This window comes from Osmerus mordax, chromosome 21 (genome assembly GCF_038355195.1).
Source record: "Osmerus mordax isolate fOsmMor3 chromosome 21, fOsmMor3.pri, whole genome shotgun sequence".
In the NCBI taxonomy this organism is placed as follows: domain Eukaryota; kingdom Metazoa; phylum Chordata; class Actinopteri; order Osmeriformes; family Osmeridae; genus Osmerus; species Osmerus mordax.
The window spans coordinates 8,172,808-8,193,699 of NC_090070.1; the positions used below are offsets into that span (position 1 = coordinate 8,172,808).

At 46.7% G+C, this 20,892-nt stretch overlaps 3 protein-coding genes and 4 non-coding genes across 8 annotated transcripts; 6 read left to right on the forward strand and 1 right to left on the reverse strand.

Annotated features, from left to right (window-relative positions):
- The first annotated feature begins 170 nt into the window (after positions 1–170).
- On the forward strand, positions 171–9,079 carry slc25a38b (solute carrier family 25 member 38b). 2 transcript variants are annotated; one of them, XM_067259307.1, is made up of 9 exons: positions 171–570; positions 892–1,009; positions 2,316–2,417; positions 3,444–3,568; positions 3,988–4,072; positions 4,562–4,741; positions 5,266–5,434; positions 6,128–6,291; positions 6,950–9,079. In XM_067259307.1, exons 2-9 carry the CDS (start codon positions 995–997, stop codon positions 7,070–7,072), a joined length of 963 nt encoding a protein of 320 aa, XP_067115408.1. In that variant the 5' UTR covers positions 171–570; positions 892–994; the 3' UTR covers positions 7,073–9,079. The 2 variants fall into 2 exon arrangements, with proteins under 2 accessions (XP_067115408.1, XP_067115409.1); XM_067259308.1 differs by lacking the exon at positions 2,316–2,417.
- Positions 9,080–10,570: 1,491 nt separating this feature from the next.
- On the forward strand, positions 10,571–14,160 carry LOC136965330 (small ribosomal subunit protein uS2). The gene is made up of 8 exons (XM_067259442.1): positions 10,571–10,618; positions 11,164–11,335; positions 11,538–11,656; positions 12,090–12,335; positions 13,005–13,133; positions 13,488–13,656; positions 13,772–13,813; positions 13,999–14,160. The coding sequence occupies exons 2-8, from the start codon at positions 11,203–11,205 to the stop codon at positions 14,091–14,093; spliced, it is 933 nt and encodes a 310-aa protein (XP_067115543.1). The 5' UTR covers positions 10,571–10,618; positions 11,164–11,202; the 3' UTR covers positions 14,094–14,160.
- Positions 10,944–11,087, forward strand: LOC136965727 (small nucleolar RNA SNORA62/SNORA6 family). The gene has a single exon (XR_010879334.1). It is a non-coding gene; the product is annotated as a small nucleolar RNA SNORA62/SNORA6 family (small nucleolar RNA).
- Positions 11,815–11,958, forward strand: LOC136965728 (small nucleolar RNA SNORA62/SNORA6 family). The gene has a single exon (XR_010879335.1). It is a non-coding gene; the product is annotated as a small nucleolar RNA SNORA62/SNORA6 family (small nucleolar RNA).
- On the forward strand, positions 12,430–12,573 carry LOC136965726 (small nucleolar RNA SNORA62/SNORA6 family). The gene has a single exon (XR_010879333.1). It is a non-coding gene; the product is annotated as a small nucleolar RNA SNORA62/SNORA6 family (small nucleolar RNA).
- Positions 14,161–14,282: 122 nt separating the features above from the next.
- trnar-ccu (transfer RNA arginine (anticodon CCU)) lies at positions 14,283–14,355 on the reverse strand. The gene has a single exon. It is a non-coding gene; the product is annotated as a tRNA-Arg (tRNA).
- A 781-nt stretch (positions 14,356–15,136) lies between these two features.
- Positions 15,137–20,189, forward strand: ift56 (intraflagellar transport 56). The gene is made up of 17 exons (XM_067259246.1): positions 15,137–15,174; positions 15,299–15,391; positions 15,510–15,624; positions 15,716–15,765; positions 15,939–16,084; positions 16,269–16,440; positions 16,542–16,616; positions 16,741–16,843; positions 17,380–17,435; positions 17,567–17,620; positions 17,815–17,878; positions 17,989–18,077; positions 18,418–18,501; positions 18,622–18,691; positions 18,965–19,071; positions 19,376–19,509; positions 19,836–20,189. Exons 2-17 carry the CDS (start codon positions 15,386–15,388, stop codon positions 19,948–19,950), a joined length of 1,440 nt encoding a protein of 479 aa, XP_067115347.1. The 5' UTR covers positions 15,137–15,174; positions 15,299–15,385; the 3' UTR covers positions 19,951–20,189.
- Positions 20,190–20,892: the final 703 nt, after the last annotated feature.

Here is a 20,892-nt window from a genome sequence, read left to right on the forward strand (position 1 = left end):
CAGCTCTCAACGTTTTGCAGAGCGAAGCAAGATAAAACCGGTTCACAACCGGTTGTAGCGTTGCCCGAGACTGGTGTGGAAATGGTAGGGAGGAGCTTGTGAGCAACGTAGATATCCCCGAACTTTGCTCACGTACCTACGCAGTGGAGGTTTGACATTAGCCTCTAACTTTAGGCTAGCTTGAAAGGGACAGGGTATTGACAGCGAGCAGATGCATAAATACTCTTAATTGTAAACGTAACATTTTGTCACTAGGGTCGTGAACAGAACTTTTGAGGACAAGCTACTGTAAACAAGCAGGTTAGCGTACGCTGTCTAGCCAACAGTGCTACACGCAAGAAGCTAGTAACGTTAGGCTAGCTAGTTAGTAGCTTGCTTAGTTGTGACAGCCGGTTTTGGCTAGCTAGACTGGATAACTGTTTTCTCGTGTGTCGTGTTTTTACCTAACATTTTTTTTAACTGACATCTTACCTCGCACCTCCACTAGTGCAGACTTAACACTGTCAGTATGACTTTCCTGGAGCCTAATCAAGAGATCATCATCATTGGTCCTTAGCAGCACCTAGCCAGGTAACGTTCACCCGGCACAGTGCCTGCATCTAAATTGTTGTCGCGTTGTGTGCACACCCCAGTCACAAGGCATGACAGGATCAGAACAAATGTAGATAGATGGTGCTGCCATCTAAGAAGGATACACGCTGTTGCAACCTTGGGTGCCATTGTAACAAGTCTGCCAGCCACTGAATTGCTACGTTTGTTAATGAAAATCTGTGGCGTGTCCAGATTTACATGGGCATGGTAGAACTCCAAGGGCTTTATGTTTCAAAATATTGGACCATTGTTGGGCACCTTTTTGTAAATGTTATGCAATTTTTCCTGACTTAAAACTAGTCGGTTGGCTGCTGTACTGCACGATATCAAGACGGCAGGGGAAAAGCAGGCGCAGCGGTCGACAACGCACCTGCAGGATTCATCCACCACGTCACTGTCAAAGATGGAGTTGGCAATGGTAAAGGCATAATTTTTCTAATCTTCCCTATGTTTTTTTGGAGTCTACAGTGGCCATTCCACATCCTCCTGTTGACTCCTTACAAACTGCTCTGCTCTCAAATATGATAAAATTATACTAAAAATAGTTAATCTCTGTACTTTTGGACTTTGTTCTTGTGGCCTTTGTTCTTTTCTGTCCAGATAAGCTTTTAAATGAACCCTCTGTACTACTTTAAATGTCTAGGCTATCTAACCTAACCGACCAACTGCCATTAGCTTCATTATCAAGCCAAACATGTATGACACAACAAGGACAGAGCAATTAACTGAAGCACATGCAGATGTCGGGCTGCCTTCAATCCTCTGAAACCGGTTAGGCCAACCCTATATTATTCCCCTCCACTGGTCGTCATTATTGGTTGCCATGGCATCCTTTTGAAAGGTGGGCCGGGTCTGGTAGGCACAATGAAGACAGGGAGCGAGGGAGAAGCGTGTGTTTTGAGACGAGGGCCCAGACGACCTCGTCGCCCCCGCGAAAGCCGCGTGTTCTGGGACGCTGGGCGTGACGTAATGACCACATACCTGTCCGTATAAGGTGTATGTTGTACAGAGGATATCGTGTGAGTCAGGTGGCTGAGCGGTTAGGGAATCGGGCTAGTAATCAGAAGGTTGCTGGTTCGATTCCTGGCCGTGCATAATTACGTTGTGTCCTTGGGCAAGGCACTTCACCCTACTTGCCTCGGGGGTAATGTCCCTGTAGTTAGTGTAAGTCGCTCTGGATAAGAGCGTCTGATAAATGACTAAATGTAAATGTGTGAGTGCAGGGTGCAACAATAGGACATCCATAAACATGCTCCTATCGCCATACTGTAGTGACCCACATTCATGTCCTCCCCCTTCTCTCTCTCACACGCACAGGAAACACACAAACCCGCCAAACGCACACACACGCACCAAACACGCACGCACAGCCACTGCATGACTCATGGCATTTCACCAAGACGCGATTTGGCAGAAAGCGTTTCAGTGCAGGAGCGAGAGGAGAGAGAGAGAGGGGAGAGCAGTAGTGCGTTACGGGGGTTGTGTGTGTGTGTGTGTGTGTGGAATGTGCACGCGGAAGGTGCCGCTGAGAAGAGCGGGATAGAATCCTATAGAAGCCTCTGGATTAAACTGCTGTAGTCTGGCAGGGGGTGGTGGTGGGGGGGGGGGGGGGGGGGTTGGAGGGAGGAGAAAGGAAAAAGGAAGCCAGTCAGTGTGGTTTTCAGAAAAAGAGAGACTAGAAAGATCGAAGGATGGAGGCTTATTCTGTAATGTGCTGTTTGTAGCAGCAGCAGCAGCAGCAGAGAGAGAGGGAGAGAGGGGTGAAAGAGGCAGAGATGCAGGAGAAAAAGGATTCTCAAGCCAGACCCCCCAGCATCCTGGGAAAGGTAGGGGCAGTTAGCCATTTACTGTGTGTGTTTTGTGTGCACGCGTGCACACCTGTGTCATTGGCAAGTGAAAGTACATTTGGGTTGTCCAGCGTCACTCCTAGACTTAGACTAAGGTTAGGGTCTTTATCTATCTTTTTCCATCAACGCAGTTTGCGATATCACTGTGTTTTTGTATTGGTCTGTGTCCAAGTCTTAACAGTATCTCTCTTTTTGCCTGAAAAGTGTGTCTCTATGTGTCTCTCCAGTGTCCCCGTGTGTCGTCCCCCCATGTTTATTATTAGCACCTGTCTGTTTGTCCCCGGTCTGTGTCCCCCCCCCCCTCTGCCCCGTGGAAGTCCCGTCAGGCGTGTGAATAATGATAACACAGGGTCTCCGTGTGATTTGCCGTGACAGCTCCTCTGTGGGCGTGTGTGTCGACTGTCTCTGCACATCTGCATCATCCCCGCCGTGTGGGCGCCCGCCCGCCTCATCCCCCCCGTCGCATCTCCGGATGCATGCTGCACACTGGGCAGCATGCATCCATGTTGTGTGTCCCCCCCCCTCCCTCAGCGCCATGCTGTGTGGAGGCTTTTGTATAAACTGGTGTTGTTGTTTATCTGAATGTTGTTTTTGTTTATCCTCTGTTCCCCTACCACGTGTTGTGGTAAACAAACACGTTTTCCACGCCTCGTGAAATGTTTCACATGCGAACCATGTTAAGTGGTTCTAATCCTACATTTTCTTCCCCACTCTCTCTCTCTCTCTCTCTCTCTCTCTCTCTCTCTCTCTCTCTCTCTCTCTCTCTCTCTCTCTCTCTCTCTCTCTCTCTCTCTCTCTCTCTCTCTCCATTCCCATCTCTCTCTCTCTCTCTCCATTCCCATCTCCCTCTCTCTCTCTCTCTCTCTCTCTCTCTTTGTCTCTCCATTGCCATCTCCCTCTCTCTCTCTCTCTTTGTCTCTCCATTGCCATCTCCCTCTCTCTCTCTCTTTGTCTCTCCATTCCCCTCTCTCTCTCTCTCTCTCCCCTACGTCTCCTTGCTCCCAGGCTCACCCGGCTCTCAAAGCCTTCATGTGTGGCTCCCTCAGTGGCACCTGCTCCACCCTGCTGTTCCAGCCTCTGGACCTGGTGAAGACCCGCCTGCAGACACTGCAGAACACCATGCACCCGGGGTACGTGTGACCACCCCATCCCCCCCCCCCCCCCCCCCCCACACACACACACACACACACACACACACTTTAGGACCACTCTGAATATCCTCTTTTGACCTACATAGGGCAATTAGACGCACCACCATGTAATTAGACATGCTGGGAGACAGAGCAATTACTCTGTGGTTGAGTCGACAGCCAGAGCAAAACAACATTTCCCATCCCTAGATAGCACTCCACAGGTGCAATCCTAACAGAAACAGGTCTGGTTGCTTCTCTGAGTGGGTTATTGGACAGGTTCTTCTCCTAAGTCTGATTTTCAAGTGTTTCAACTTAGGGACGCCCCTTCTCCCTCATCCACTCATAGCCTCCAGTTCTGGTTTGTACTGTGTGTGTGTGTGTGTGTGTTTCTGACCTGACACACGTCTGCCCCTCAGAGCACCAAAGGTTGGGATGATGACTGTGTTTATCAACGTCATCCGGACAGAGAACTTCCTCGGTCTGTGGAAGGGAGTGTCACCGGTGAGTGTGTGTGTGTTTGTGTGTTTATCTTCAGTCATCCGCAATGGCAATTCATTCCCACTTTGGGTATTTACTTATTTCGAGATTATAATATATTGCAACAAAAAAGGATGCCATGATGTGTAGCTATTAATATAAGTTATGTCTTGGTAAGAACCAAACACGATTCTCAGCTTGCCTCTGCCGTCCTCTTCCAAAGTAACTGACAAGACTTTGACTGACTCGCATCTCTCCCCCCTCCCCTCTTACCCATCCCCCTCTTACCCCTCCTCTCTCCCCCCTCCCCTCTTACCCCTCCTCTCTCCCCCCTCCCCTCTTACCCCTCCTCTCTCCCCCCTCCCCTCTTACCCCTCCTCTCTCCCCCCTCCTCTCTCCCCCCTCCCCTCTTACCCCTCCTCTCTCCCCCCTCCCCTCTTACCCCTCCTCTCTCCCCCCTCCCCTCTTACCCCTCCTCTCTCCCCCTCCACTCTTGCCCCTCTCCCCCTCCAGTCGTTTGTGCGCTGCATCCCCGGGGTGGGCATCTACTTCAGCACCTTCTACTCCCTGAAGCAGCACTTCTTCCTGGAGCGGGCGCCCAACGCCGGCCAGGCCGTGCTGCTGGGGGCCGGGGCGCGCGCCGTGGCCGGCGTCTGCATGCTGCCCGTCACCGTCATCAAGACCCGCTTCGAGGTGAGGCTCGCCACAAGGAGGGGGGAGGGATGAGGAGGGATGGAGGGGTGGAGGGATGTGGGCACTTCCACTGTGAGGTTTGAAGAGGGGAGGGGCCCCTTGAGAACCAGACAGGCTGGCGGGGATGGTCAGAATAAAAGAGAGGGAGGGAGGGAGGGAGGGAGAGAGGGAGAGAGGGAGAGAGGGAGAGAGGGAGAGAGGGAGAGAGGGAGAGAGAGAAGGCTATCCCCCTCCCACAACCATGACAGTAAGATGGAGGAAGTGTAAAAAGGGAGAACAACGGACAAATCCCATTTCCTACGTGTCCATGCGTGGATAGACGTACAAAGAGCGGCAGGGAGGAAGGAGCGCTCTCTCACTGCCTCGCAACAACCTCGCCTCACACAGAAGGGAGGTGGAGGAGGTACAGACCAGCCTGGTCAGTAGCTGACCCAGACAGGACAGGACAGACAGGACAGGACAGACAGGACTGGGCTGAAGGGTGGAAGCAGTAGCGTTTCTATGTGTGTGTGTGTGTGTTCCAGAGCGGCCGGTACAACTACGTGAGCGTGGCGGGAGCCCTGAGGAGTGTGTGTGAGACGGAGGGCCCCAGGGCTCTGTTCTCCGGCCTCACGGCCACCCTGCTCAGGGACGCTCCCTTCTCCGGCATCTACGTCATGTTCTACAGCCAGGCCAAGAAGTCCCTGCCCCAGGGTAAGATGTGTGTGTGTGTGTGTGTGTGTGTGTGTGTGTGTGTGTGTGTGTGTGTGTGTGTGTGTGTGTGTGTGTGTGTGTGTGTGTGAGAGAGAGTGAGAGAGAGCGTGTGTGTGCGTGAGTGTGCCTGTATGAGCTCTTCTGTACATTTATTCATTTTGCAGACGCTTATATGCAAAGCAATGTGCTAACAGGGCTAAGATAATCAAGGCACATTTACAGTGACCTAGTGCAAAGGACCACAAGGTATTTGTAGTTGTCTATGCACCGTTGTGGAGAAACGTTAACACTGATACAGTATTAGCCTTTGTCAGCCTCTGTGGGTCGGATGTGTGTTAAAGGAAGTCCCTGCCCCAGGGTAAAGTGTGTGTGTGCGTGCATGAGTGATTTATATGAGCTCCTCTATACATTTATTCATTTCGCAGACGCTTTTATGCAAAAGCAAAAGCAATGTGCAAACAGGGCTAAGATAATCAAGGCACATTCACAGTGACTCAGTGCAAAGGACCACAAGGTATTTGTAGTTGTCTGTATATCGTTGTGGTCAACATTATAGACCACTAGCAACACTTACACAGTATTAGCCTTTAGCAGGTTTATTCCCGTGTTATACCTCTGGAGGTGAGCTCGGCCAGTTCATTCATGCATTCATACATTCATCCATGTCAAACCTTCTCCTGCCTCCCGTGTCAGAGGTGAGCTCCGCGCCCTACGCCCCCCTGGTGAACTTTGGCTGCGGGGTGGTGGCCGGGGTCCTGGCCTCCCTGGTCACCCAGCCCGCCGACGTGGTCAAGACGCACATCCAGGTCAGCCACGCCCACTGGACCACCAGAGACGCCATTCGCTACATCTACACGGTAAGACCTTGTGGGTGGGCCGGTGAAACACTGGATGGATGGAAGGGAAGAGAGATCAATTTAAAAAAGGGAAACTTTATTGTGGCAGTACAGCAGAGGCTCCAAATAAGTTACACACAAGTAACAAAATCTGTTAAAAGACAAGAACTATACGCACTACAAAATATTAACCAACATTCTGGCACAGATGAGTATGCCGGCATACATAATTCAAAATCTTTAATGAAGGCAGGACTGTCCTTCAGCACAGAACAGCACGAATACAGTATAAACCCAGTTAGATAAGTCAATAAGTGTCAGAGTTGTCCGGTCGAGGTCGAGTGAAGGTCAAAGTGACTGCGACCTCAAGGGTGTTCTCACCAGGACTGTTTGTTACAGCCCTCTGTGAGGTATTATAATCTAATCTAATGGCCACTGGCAGGAAGAACTTCCAATAGCGCTTCTTGCGACTCCGTTGGGTCATCAGTCTAGCACTAAAAGGATTTTCCACACCCATGTCATGGAGGGTGGTCACACCGTGTTCTAATCCCATTGATTCACTACTATAAACCAGTATTCTGCCAGCTCACTCATTGACACTACTCGTAAAGCCACTTCTGAAAGGCTAGCTAGCTACTCACCATCTCTCTCTCTCCTCGCTCTTTCCTCTCTTCCGCAGGAGAAAGGCCTGAAAGGGTTCTTCCGGGGGGCGGTGCCTCGCTCTCTGAGGCGGACGCTGATGGCCGCCATGGCGTGGACCGTCTACGAGCAGCTGATGGCGCGCATGGGCCTCAAGTCCTGAGGAAGAGGAGGGGGAGGAAGAGGAGGAACAAGTAGAGCCAGAACGTGAACTGATGGAGGGGCCGTGGTTCACTTAATATCCTGTGCATGAGGATGTAGGGAGGGGAGGGAGGTGTAGGTGAAACCTTTCTTTTTTTTTCTCTCTCTCTCTCTGAGAGACTAAGGGACTTCTGAAACGCTCCCGATAGATGGCAGGAAAAGGTGAACGGACTCTCGATGGACATGGTCGGCGTGTGTTTTTAAGTGTGCGTCCGTACTTGTGTGAGTGTGGATGTTTGATGTGAACCCTCGCACTTGTGTCAACACAGACCTTAAGTGACATTCCCCTTCTGCTGTGAAGTCAACTGACCCCCCCCCCCTCTCTCACTCCTATGTCTCACTAATATATCTCACTCCTGTGTATCACTCATATGTCTCACTCATGTGTCTCACTCATATGTCTCCCTCATATCTCTCACTCCTATCTCTCACTCCTATCTCTCACTCCTATCTCTCACTCCTGTGTATCACTCATATGTCTCACTCATATGTCTCCCTCATATCTCTCACTCCTATCTCTCACTCCTGTCTCTCTTATCTGTCTCTTATCTATCTCTCTCCCTATCTCTCCTATCTCCAATCTCTCTCACTCCTATCTCTCTCTCCCTCTCTCTCTCACTCCTATCTCTCTCTCTGACCTCTGTGGTACTCAGACGTCTGAGTACGGCATAAATCACTGAAGACCCTGTCACTGGCATTGCCAGTGTGTTGATAGCCTAACCGTAACCAGGTGGCGTTGAGAAACAGCCGAAACAACAAGGCGACTCATTAAGTTACCTCAGCGAGCGGTCAGCTGACTACACACGATGAGCACACCAAGTGTAGTGACTTGTCAGCTAATTAAAGGATTTATTTATTGACCTGCTGATAAACAACTTATCTTTAAGCTTGGACAATCAATATGACGCACAGTGCAGTGTGTTGTGACTGAAGGCCACAGTAGAGCCATCATTACACAACTATGCTAAGCTAAACTGGCCTCATATCAACCTTACGGTAGTAAATTCTACACACTAAAGGTGCAGTTGTAAAGCCCAATGTGCTTTCATTTCTAGAAAAGATAGGCAGTCTAATCTAGAAATGCAAATCGAAGACATTCTGGGATAGGTTTAGATAAATAATAAAGCATGTTGCCATCACAGCAAACCTGCAGAGGCATCTCAGCATGAATGTTGAACAGGCGACTAATGTGAGTGGAAGAATCCATGTCGATGTTGGACAGCTGTGTAATTGTTCTGCCTTTTGTAGTTAATGTAAATACTCATTTCAGCATCGACAATACTTTAATTGCAACAGACTGAACCCATATCTTTTTAACTTGATCACATCGGATGTCGAAGAAATGTGATGACTTCAAATAAGCTATTGTTTTATACACATTTGTCTGCTTTGAAAAGATCTAGGAACTGGAAATGTGGACATGGCTTCTCAGAAACTAGCGCTTCATGGATAAGAGTTGTTTTGGGTTGGAGAGGGTTCATGACTTCAAATCTGTTTGCCAATACAATTCCACAAGTAACTTTGTGGAGTTTTTAATTTTTTTTTGATTTTCACTCACTCATACAAGCTGGTGTTAGTTAAGGATGCTGGTTAGATACAATACCCTTTTGACTGCAAGTCCTGGATAGAACTCTCGAATGGGAGTGGAAACGCACTTTAGCAATAGACGCACATGCACTGGGTGTGAGGGGTGGAGTGCTTGTCTGTTTTAGAAGTTTCCAACAGCCCTGGTGTCTTTTTTTGCAGTATTGTAACACAAACTTCTTACCAAACTGTGCTGTGTGCCGTAACTGGAGACGTGTACATGTTTGCCTTGCTGATAACAATTATTAGCAGCCATCAGTATTGTCCTACATGTGATATTGTGACTATATTTGGTCATTGGTATTGGAGATATTTTGTCCGTGCTTGTGGTTGCTCAGACCAACACTGTGCCTGTTTATGTGAATAAATTTTCCTTTTTTTTAAAGAAAAATGTACAGCTGTTCTCATCTTTAATCTTGACAATAGGCTATGTAGGGTTTCGGTTAGCTGGAGTGTCTGTCAAGGGAAGTCTTAACCCTCGTGCTGCCTTCGGGTCACATGACCCAAAGGTTCATAACGAACCATCGTTGTGTTTACCCCATTTTACCCAATACAAAAACAAATAAAAATAATTTTCTTTTAACCATTCCAATGTGGGGGGTCTGAGACAGCCCGACAGTTAAAAGAAAATGCTTCACTTGGTTTTTGTATGAGGTAAATTTGTCGCAATACGAAGGTGGGTCACAATGACTGATGGGTCAGAATGACCCGAAGATAACACAAGGGTTAAAAGTGTTTTGAGGTTTCAAACTACATTTCTCTTTCCTGCACACATCACCTTAATGTTGCCTAAACACAAAGTGACAGCTGAATCCCCTGTGCTCGAAACACAGTGGTCCTCACGTCACCGTGGTGAGACGGGCATCTCTCTGGACAGCCCCAGAGCTGACTGTGAATGTAGAGCATGCCTGGAACAGACCCCGGCATTGACTGGGTCACTGAGGGGCCCATGCTGACATGGACAAAGCCAGTCATAGGGTCAGACAACCTGTCAGTCTGATCACTCAGGGGCACGGATTATATATGCAGTTTAATCCCACGTCATATCTGTCAAAGTAAAACCGTAAAACAATTGGTAGTGTCTTTTTTCTGTGACTTCAGATAATACTTTTAACTTCTGACAGTTTTACCTTACTGCAGTCAAACTAGATGAATGTCAATGCCAGACAGTATATTTTGACATAGAAATGTATCGCATAGGCTTCTGTCAATCCATGACAAGGAAACTGTTGCACAGAGCAAGAGAGAGAGTAAGAGAGGCTCTAACTGGCTGAAAACTGAGATAACATATCAAAGTAAGGTGTTATCAGTAGACTTTGACTCATTTTAATGGGGTTTCAGATTGTATGGTTGAGACTCCCTGCTTTCCCTCTATTCTCTGTCGCTCTCTCCGGAATGTGTCTCATATCTTAGGTAGCTTGGAACTAATCCTCTCCTTGTAGAAAGCATTGATACAATTCTAAGGGCAGTGCAGGATTTCTAAAATCCCTTTTATCACTACTATTCAAATGTAGGAACATATTTGCATCTCTATGGATGACATCATGAATGAACAGTTTATGGATCCTATGTGGTATTATGTCCTTAATACAGAGTAGCCAGTACAAACTGCATCCCAAGTGGTCAAACTGTTTTAAATGTCAAGTCTGTAGCCTTTTAATCGTGGTCTAGCGAGAAGAAGTCTGAAATTGGAACAAAAGGGACATTTGTGACAGTTCCCGTGCCGTCGATTTTATCATGCCTAAACTCTAACTACTTGTTTGCCATCTAGTGACTATTTTTTAAACTGCTTTTACCTCAAAGTAATTTACGAAAGAGGAAATGAGAAGCGATTGGAGGATATTACAGTATAAAAGGGACGTCATTTCCTTTGACCGCCCTCTTTTACCGTAAGGTACAGAACTCCATACGGCGTTGTCTCGTGGTGAGAGAAATATTTGTAATTTTGTTATTTAAACAATAGCGGAAATAGTCAATTCCACTATGATACTTACCCCAATTAACATTTGTACCGCAACTGCTAGTATTAGTGATATAGCTGCCTTAACTAAGTCTAATTTCACGTTAGTCAAATAGGCCGAAAATCAACCACGCAGAATGATGGCTAGCTTAGCTACCAACCTAGCTAAACCAGAAACCTCTAGCTTAGCTTCTGGACTTAATGTAATTTTGAGCTAGCATTTATGAATACTTTCCTCTTCTGAATGTAAAGCATCTCGTTTAATAAAAAATGTGTAGCTGCGGTTTGAACAGCACGCTATTAAAACCTGACACTGAAGCCAATCGGTGTTGTGGTGTCGGAAGTGTGCTATAGTGACCTGGCCGGGTTTTCGCTAACACCATGAGGGCACATGCCCCATGACTGGCGTTTGATAGTGACCTGAGCCACATTAAAAACGTCTGGCTAAGTCTGTTGCTAATGTTCCATCATAAAGACGTAATGCTCATCCGCGTTTCTATCTCCTCCAGCTCTCCCACTAAACTCGTAACTTAGGGAAAGTGGTCACGATGTCCGGAGGTCTGGATGTGCTGCAGATGAAGGAGGAGGATGTGCTCAAGTTCCTGGCAGCAGGAACGCATCTGGGAGGTACCAATATGGACTTCCAGATGGAGCACTACGTGTACAAGAGGAAGTGTGACGGTGAGTTCTTGATCTAAACTTAAAAATGCGTCCAGTTGATGTCAATGATCCTTGGAAAACTTCCAACCTAGGTCTCAAACATTTGCTCTCTGCTGCTCCATCTGAAACTGATCTAGTTTGTAAACATGCCATTTATTACTGGCTGTGGGTCTGTTATTGAAGGGTCTGTAGAAAATTGAGTATTTGGTGTCTTCTGTCTCAGGCGTGTACATCATCAACCTGAAGAAGACATGGGAGAAGCTGCTGCTGGCTGCCCGCGCCATCGTGGCCATCGAGAACCCAGCTGACGTTTGTGTCATCTCTTCCAGGAACACTGGACAGGTATGATGTATGTACTTGATCCCCCGCCCACCCTCACCGGCAGCAATAAATGACATTTACGATGTGATTAAACGGTTCCATGTGGCATACACGCTTTTAAATTTGTTTGCGGTGAAAATGGTAACCAATCATTACGGGTTAAGTATTTGTATAGGTTTACAGCACTCTATTAAAACTTGGCACCAAGGTCAGTTGGTGTTCAGGTGTCGGAAGTGTGCCATAGTGACCTGGCCGGGTTTTCGCTAACACCATGAGGGCCCATGCCCCATGACTGGGGTTTGATAGTGACCTGAGCCACATTACCCAACTATTAATGCACAGCTAACTGTTAGGGGACCGACTGCTTGTAGATCCTGTGACCATGGATAGAACCGCATGGTTGGTGTGCTCAACCATGGCCCCTAACCTCCTGCTCCTTATCCCTGGTCTTCAGAGGGCTGTGCTGAAGTTTGCCTCGGCCACTGGCTCCACCACCTTCCATGGCCGCTTCACCCCTGGTACCTTCACCAATCAGATTCAGGCGGCTTTCCGGGAGCCCCGCCTCCTGATCGTCACGGACCCCCGTGCGGACCACCAGCCTCTGACGGAGGCTTCCTACGTCAACATCCCCACCATCGCCCTGTGCAACACGGACTCCCCGCTGAGATACGTGGACATTGCCATCCCTTGCAACAACAAGGTACAGATTCAGACAACTGTTTGGATGGGGGTCGGCTGTTGTGCAAATGTGTGGGTCATGTTTCTCATTACTTTTGGAATGTGTGTTGTGAAAAAAAGCACTCTATTAAAACTTGGCACCAAGGTCAGTTGGTGTTCAAGTGTCGGAAGTGTGCCATAGTGACCTGGCCGGGTTTTCGCTAACACCATGAGGGCCCATGCCCCATGACTGGGGTTTGATAGTGACCTGAGCCACATGAATAACCTACTTCTGTCAGTTGGAAGCATGGTTCTTTTTTACCAATGGGAAATGGCTATTCCTAAGACGTGAGGGCTTATTGAGTTTTGAATGCGTCTTTTCCACTAGCCTAAATTCCTTCAATTTAAGTACCATCCCAGTTCCAGGCAGTAGTCAATTACAGGGAAACATTTCAGCTCACTAAATCTGTTTACTTGCACTGACAAAAGCTACATTTATCATGACATGGCACATTCTCTTTAGGGCCACATGGTTTGGCCAGTATTCTCACACTGCATGGCATTGTCTAGCTGGTCCTGTGGTATACCATGCAGTTGTCCTGGCAACACATTCATACCTACATCCTTTTAAAGACCAAAAGTAATTTCTTCCAAAGGCTCGGAACTCGTTGATTTGATTTGGCAATTGATAACCTTTGGTTGTCTGTTACAGGGTCACCACTCTGTGGGTCTGATGTGGTGGATGCTGTCCAGGGAGGTGCTGAGGATGAGGGGCACCATCTCCAGGGAGCATCCCTGGGAGGTTATGCCTGACCTGTACTTCTACAGGGACCCTGAGGAGGTAACGTCAATGTACTACGCTGTGCATCGCTCGTACACTCACCATACACGCCTGCCCTTACAAGGGCTTTGATCAATAGGGGGAGCTTTGATCCCATTCCCCTTCAAAAAAGCACTTGCCTTGCCTGGTCAGTGGCTGGGTAAGTTGTCGTAGAAGGGAAAAGTGAGCACGCCATCACTGGTGGGTGAGGTGGCAGTCTTTATCTTGTACTGTACAATCTCAATCAGTGATGGTACAATTTGCCATGAATCAAAAAAAAAATAGAAAATGCTTGCGTTTAGGAGCGTCAAATACAAGGTTGTGGGATCCCTGAGTTTAGTCCAGAATCTGACCTCTTCTTCGTCCGGGTTTCAGATTGAGAAGGAGGAGCAAGCTGCGGCTGAGAAGGCCGTGGGGAAGGAGGAGTTCCAGGGCGAGTGGACCGCTCCCCAGGCCGACTTCGCCCAGCCCGAGGTGGCCGACTGGTCCGAGGGTGTCCCGGTCCCTTCTGTGCCCATCCAGCCGTTCCCTGCTGCTGGCGAGGGTAAGGCCCCCTGACCATGACGTTATAGCCATGTTAAGGAAACATGCGTTTGGGTTGCCATGTTTTTCCGTTTGTGCAACATGTCCGTGTTCTGACGGGTTTATCGTCTCTCCAGGTGCCCCTGCGAAGGCACCAGCTGCCACTGAAGGGTTCTCTGGTAAGTCACGTTGGTGATTCTAAGTGAATGTTCTGACTGCCCCTCCATGTTCTGTAAAGGCACGTTTAATATTTACAGTTTGAGATTGGGGAGGCTTTGACTGATCGGGAGCAATAAAATGGTGCAGGTGCAAATCAGGCTTAATCTTCAAGTGTGGCTAGCCTAACACTTTTTTTGTCCAACAGAGGATTGGAGCGCCCAGACCGCCACTGAGGATTGGTCTGCTGCCCCTACTGCCCAGACGTCTGAGTGGGGCGGTGCCTCTTCTGATTGGCCGTAAATGCTGTCCTTCACACAAGAATAAAGCAGTGCTCTGAGCATTAGTCAATAAACTTGGTTAATTGTTATTGCGTGTCTGTCCATTTAATTTAGGAGTGATCTGGGATGGTGCAGATATTAATGTTGTATTGCTCAATTAAATACATTATTTAATCAAATGTGACAATATATATAACTGGGAAAACACAACCACCCCAGATGGGACTCGAACCCACAATCCCTGGCTTAGGAGGCCAGTGCCTTATCCATTAGGCCACTGGGGCAAAGACAGCAATACCATGAGCAATTTTGATTCACTAGGTGTTAGTGGGGTTTTTTACGAGGAGAATATTTTCTTTTAAGAAAATGCATTACGAGGGTGAGTTCATATAAATTTATGGGTAGGTTTGATCTAACGCCAACACTATTGTATTCAATACAATAGATAGCTACTTGGTGATTGGTTGCTTAGCAACAGTAGCTCACACCCACATAGCTGCTAATCCACTAAACAAGTTACCTTGTAGCTACAATAGCTAACTAGCTAGTTTACCCAGCGACCTAGCCTGCTAACGTTTGGTATATCAGACAGGTAGTCCGTCACTTTACGTTAAATGCTTTTTTTTTTAAGGATAACCAGCTACAGTAGACCAGTTTGACATGGGGCTAGCCAACAAGTTTGTCAGCTAACACCATAGCTTGCACTAGCTACACCTTTCGCTAGCTAGCTACTGTAACTAGTGGTGGTGGTGAGCTAAAACTAGCCCAACAAGACAAACGTAGCTAATTATTGCATCTCAAAATCTCTTCGTGAAACCCCTCCTAATATACATGGAAAAGTAATACATGTCCCATCATGGTAAGTGTTCTGATTAGTTTGAAATCAGCTTGTGATTGCTAAGCTAGTAGCTATGCGTAGTGGTACCTAGTTGCAATGTCTCGTTTTCATGTCTCAGATTCTGTCCCGAGTGAAACCAGCTGTTGGAGGCGCAGCTCCCATCACTGTCAGCGAGAAGAAAAAGAAAAACAAGGGCAAGAAGATACCCCGAGTGGAAGACTACCTGAACCAAAGGGACTACCTGGGAGCACAGACTTTGTTAGAAGTACGTTATCCACTAGCACACACGTTGAAGTCTCCAACACCTTACCATTTTTTAAAGCCAAAATAGACCTATGCCATGCCAAAAGTTATGCCAAAAAACACATCTGAATTAGCTGATCATCTAGTTTCAGCGTGATGTTGGAGAGCGAGAGGAGCATGCAGACCTGTGGATTGGTTACTGTGCTTTTCACTTGGGTGATTACAAGAGAGCTATGGAGGTAATACATTGTGTTTGTGACAGAACGGGTGCACACCTGCATGTAAATATCGTATAATGGGAATATGTGAAATGTGTGGTTTCAGTGTACCAACAGTGCCACAAAATCTTTGTGCTAGGAATACAGGTCCCTGACTGTCAGTCCAGACAGCCCAGAGGAGGTATGGGTGTTCCTGGCATGTACACTCTTTTTCCTGGGGCTTTACAGAGAGGCTGAGGAGGCTGCATCCAAAGGTAGTATTAAATGCATCTTCACACCAACCACATAGGTTGTAGCTGTGTGTTTGTGTTGACCAAATGTGCACTTTTTGTCTCCGTTCCACAGCCCCTAAATGTCCCCTTCAGAACCGCCTCCTCTTCCACTTGGCTCACAAGGTTGGGAAAAGAGACGTATTGTTTGTTGTAATCCGTCCTCCACTCCCGTCACTTTCTATCCTCGTGCAGTTCCCCCGAAACAATACAGAGGATTCCATTTAGCAAATGGAGCTGCTGGTCTCGAACATGTAAAAAAAAAAAAGAAGAGAACTCGTCTTCTTCCTTATCCACAGTTCAACGATGAGAAGAAACTGATGAGTTTCCACCAGAACCTGGAGGACGTGACTGAGGACCAGCTGAGCCTGGCCTCCATCCACTACATGCGCTCCCACTACCAGGAAGCCATCGACATCTACAAACGTATCCTGCTGCAGAACAGGTGCTGTACCGGCAGCATACACACACACACACACACGCTTGAAATATGTGTGTAGCAGTAAAGAGCAGGAAAGCAACAGGGGTTTTTGACCCGGAACTAGAGAATAGTGTGAAGCTACAACCAGAGAAACTGGATTTTTTAACAAATCTTTGTATGTTTGTATTGTTTTTTGACAAACCTGCAGGGAGTTCCTTGCTCTGAATGTATACGTCGCCCTGTGTTACTACAAGCTGGACTACTACGATGTGTCCCAAGAGGTCTTAGCGGTGTATCTGCAGAGCATCCCCGAGTCCACCATCGCCCTCAACCTCAAGGCCTGCAACCACTTCAGACTGTACAACGGCAAGGCAGCAGAGGTGAAGCCGCCATGACACGCAAAACGCCCACCGACGCCACGACATGTTTCGACCTAACCTTAACCTCTTTTGTTTAATGACCTTGTCTGTCCTTCTTTCAGGCGGAGTTAAAGAACCTCATAGATATCTCCTCCTGCTCCTTTGAGTTTGCTAAGGAGCTTATCAGGCATAACCTGGTAAGCTTCTCCAATACTGCTGTGTGTGTGTGTGTGTCTGTATGTGCTCTGTATCTGTCTGTGAACCATAATCCCCATCCCTGCTATGGATACCTCAGGGTGTGTTTGTATGTCTCCTCTCCAGGTGGTGTTTCGTGGAGGGGAGGGGGCTCTCCAGGTGCTGCCCCCCCTGATAGATGTCATATCTGAAGCCAGGCTAAACCTGGTCATCTACTACCTCCGACAAGGTGGGACCTGGAAGCCATGCTACAGCAAAACCCACCCATGTCTAAAGGCTAATTATTTGTGTTGGGGGGGGGGGGGGGGGGGGGGGGGGGGTCAGTTGCCCAGCAAAGCCTTTTCCGCCGCATGGATGGAAAGGCTATAGGTTACATTTACATTTTTTTGATTTTATTGATTTAGCAGATGCCTTCATCCAAAGCCACTTAAACATGGTGCAAATAGAAAGTTCAGCTGCAAATCAAGGATCAGAAGTGCATAGTTCTAACAGTATTTTGAGTCAGAGACATAGCCTCTTTGCAAATAAACCAGTAGTGCATAGTACAGTTGAGCAAAAGCAACACCATACTGTAAGTGGAACATCAAACCCTTTCATGGGTGTAGTCTTGGCAGACTGTAAAACAAAGGATCTCAAATTCAACATTGAGAGAAGAGAGACAAATTCGCAGTAACATAATTTGCAGGTTACATAAGATGTTGTTGTGTGTGTCATCACTGGCTCATCAAGGACCTAAACTGTGGACTAACCTAGACTATATTTCAGATGACGTTCAAGAGGCCTACAACCTTATAAAAGACTTGGAGCCAACCACACCACAGGTCTTTCTCTTGTTGTGCTCTGACTCATAGATTCCCTATTTGGGGCCATATCCAGATGTCGCAATCTCCCTTGTCAACAGATTGCCTGTTTGTTACCAAATCCTTTTGTTTACCCCATTTTCTTCTTCTAGGAATACATTTTAAAAGGAGTAGTGAATGCTGCACTGGGTCAAGAAATTGGATCTGTGAGTAGATATCTTTTTTTTTTTTTTTTTTTAACCAACCCTTAAAAAACCAACCCTCATTATGTTACAGCATCTTTTAACCACATGGCTGGCGCTATTAGAGTATCTATTTAAAACGTCTGCCCTTAATCTCTCTGTCTGTTCCAAGAAGATTGAATATATCTGCTCTATACTTGCTGTGTCTCGTGTTACAGCGGGATCATTTGAAAATTGCCCAACAGTTCTTCCAGTTGGTCGGAGGCTCTGCCAGTGAATGTGGTAAATGCCACATTTTCTTCGTTAGCACGTTTCGCTGCATACGGATCAACGTGTGAGAGAATGTGGGAGCATATGTGTTCCTGATGGAGCCGTGTGTGTTCTCTCTGCAGACACCATCCCAGGCAGACAGTGCATGGCCTCCTGCTTCTTTCTGCTGAGGCAGTTTGAGGATGTGTTGATCTACCTCAACTCAGTCAAGGTCCGTCTGTCTACGCGACACCGCTAACTGACTTTTATTTCTTTCTTATCTTTTGCATGTATTCATTTAGCAGATGCTTTTTATCCGGAGTGGTGTATAAAACAGCATATAGGACAGTCTAGGAGATCATCAAGATCCGGAAGTGCACAGTTCTAAGTGTATTACAGTGGTTAACGCCAAGGAACCGTGTGTGTTTACAAGGCACTACTCAACAACAACACCTTCACCGCTTTCCCCCACATCCGCATGGCAAAAGTCAGTCCGATCTGATGTGAAACTGTGGTAGGATGTTGAGGATTTGAGTGAAAGTGAAACAAATGTCTTGTGTACAATTTCACAGAGTTACTTTTACAACGAGGAAACGTTCAATTTCAACTACGCCCAGGCCAAGGCTGCCTTGGGAAACTACAAAGAAGCAGAGGAGGTATTCCAGTTGACATTTACGTTTGTAAACAACACTATCTCTCTGCACAGATGTCCAAATCTGTGGGAGCATGAATATATTAACTTTGCGATGGGTGTTTTTGTTTTGTCCCTCTTGTAGATATTTCAGTTGATTGAGAGTGAGAAGATCAAGAGTGACTACGTTTACCTGAGCTGGCTAGCACGTTGCTGTATGTGCACACAGCTCTTGTATCACTCTTCAATTTCACATCCGAACATGATTTTTTTTCCTGTGTGGAAAAGTGTTACCTGAAATGTTTACTATTGTTTAAAATGTAGTCTCTCTCTCTCGCTCTCTTTCTCTCTCTCTCTATCTCTCTCTCTCTCTCTCTCTCTCTCTCTCTCTCTCTCTCTCTCTCTCTCTCTCTCTCTCTCTCTCTCTCTCTCTCTCTCTCTCTCTCTCTCTCTCTCTCTCTCTCTCTCTCTCTCTCTCACTCTCTCAGACATCATGAATCAGAAAGGGCGTCTAGCCTGGGAGCTGTATCTGAAGATGGGTACTTCCTCAGAGTCCTTCAGTCTCTTACAACTCATAGCCAACGAGTGCTACAAGGTGGTACACAAACAAACCTCCCCCGCCGAACCAGACTAGATTTGATTTACTGTTGCAACCACAATACAATTTGACTGAGATTACTGACAAAATACTGAGATGTGTGGAATGGTGGCATAATTTTCTAACCCTAACCTTTTAATATGTGTTCTTAATTTACTTGACTCTTAGACTAGGTCTGGGTTAAATCCGCTGTACTCCCCCCGACTTTAAGCTCAGTCCCATTATTATGCTCCTTCCCGTGTATACCACGACAGTGTATCCGCTCACTGTGACACAGCATCGTCTTTGTCTTTGGTCTCAGATGGGCCAGTTCTACTATGCAGCCAAGGCCTTCGACGCTCTGGAGAAACTCGATCCCGGTTCCAACTACTGGGAAGGCAAGAGAGGGGCCTGTGTGGGAATCTTCCAGCTCATTCTGGCAGGCAGAGAGTCCAAGTAGGTTTCTGTTCCCTGCGTGTGCTGCTCATCAACGTTTTCCGTTTGTTGTTAATCACAAAACCATTGTATGGTTTCCTGGGCCCACTTAAGGAGACAGTCAAAAGGAAGAGGTCATATGTCATACACAAGAGCACAGAGAGCAACTCCTACATAATATGGTGATATATCCTGATATAAAGAGTTAAGTTATCACAATACATGGAAGTACTGTGCCACTATGCAGTAGTTGAGCTGTTCCCTGTGCCCCTGTGTGACATACATGACCTCTCATGTTTACTTCTGTCTATGTTCCTTGGTGCTAATCTCTGTGGTGTGGTCCATAGGGAGACCCTGAAGGAGGTACTGCCCCTGCTACGCAGCACGGGGAACCCCCAGGTGGAGTACATCATCAGGGCTCTGAGGAAGTGGGCCAAAGACAACAGGGTTTCATTGTCATAACAACCATTTTGTGTCATAATTACATGCTCCGTTTATCAAAATATTATGCACCTCTTACTGGCTCGATACCTTCTTGTTTTCTCCTTCAGAATCAATGTATTTATTCATTGCATCATATGGAATGTAATCATGTCGTGCCAATACATTGTGTATGTTTTTTACATATAAATAATGATGGTATATTTGTATTGTAAACTCATTTTACATGAAAGTATTAAATGGTATTCTTTGATAGCTTGAGTGTTGTTGATTGAATTATTGTTCCCAATATCTTTCATTGTTAATGTTATAATACCCTTCAATTACAATGTGTAATGTGGTACTATATAGTTTTTTGTATGTTTTGTATGTTAATGGTTAAAGGTTCTGTAAATGTAAGATCTAAGCACAGCATGGACACGATTCTTCCACTGTATCAACAGGTGGTCTTCAGTGTTTGTGGTAGACAATGTCTTAATCGGATGTCGAACGCTCAGCCATTCTACAGTGTAGGGCTTGTTTCCGTTTGGAATGGTGTTTGTGGTTGGTCATTGTTGAGGAACGCACAATTCAGCATTTTAGCCCATCTCACTGAATAGACAGGCAAAGATTAGCATCATAAAGGATTCCTCTTTCTCTAATAACTCTGACCGACTATATATTCACTCAATCCAAGTGTGACAGACTTTTAATTGTTCGGATGTCCGTTTACCGCATTCAGACATTCTTGTAAAGGTCATAATAATAGGACCACCTTACGATTTTCTTATTATCGCCTGTTGTGATAGAGGCGGGCTTTAAAATAGGCCATTTTTTGATTGGATACGCCAACCCCCCTAAACTCACGCTGCTTCCGTTGTAGATGTTCGCGCAGGCCCAGTGACCTCCGTCTGATATTTTATTTACTCCCGAAATCCAAGATGGCTCCTGTGAATGTCTCGGTCCCATAGCAATTGAGGATGC

Bases quoted from the DNA above. Each gene is read 5' to 3' on its own strand.
- slc25a38b (XM_067259307.1), top strand. The intron at 4,073-4,561 runs GTGAGTGTGTGT...CTCCCCCTCCAG, and splicing joins TGTGGAAGGGAGTGTCACCG to TCGTTTGTGCGCTGCATCCC. The intron at 5,435-6,127 runs GTAAGATGTGTG...CTCCCGTGTCAG, and splicing joins CAAGAAGTCCCTGCCCCAGG to AGGTGAGCTCCGCGCCCTAC.
- LOC136965330 (XM_067259442.1), top strand. From the start codon at position 11,203: ATGTCCGGAGGTCTGGATGTGCTGCAGATGAAGGAGGAGGATGTGCTC. The intron at 11,657-12,089 runs GTATGATGTATG...CCTGGTCTTCAG, and splicing joins CTTCCAGGAACACTGGACAG to AGGGCTGTGCTGAAGTTTGC. The intron at 13,134-13,487 runs GTAACGTCAATG...TCCGGGTTTCAG, and splicing joins TCTACAGGGACCCTGAGGAG to ATTGAGAAGGAGGAGCAAGC.
- ift56 (XM_067259246.1), top strand. The intron at 16,844-17,379 runs GTGGGACCTGGA...ACTATATTTCAG, and splicing joins CATCTACTACCTCCGACAAG to ATGACGTTCAAGAGGCCTAC. The intron at 17,621-17,814 runs GTGAGTAGATAT...CTCGTGTTACAG, and splicing joins TGGGTCAAGAAATTGGATCT to CGGGATCATTTGAAAATTGC.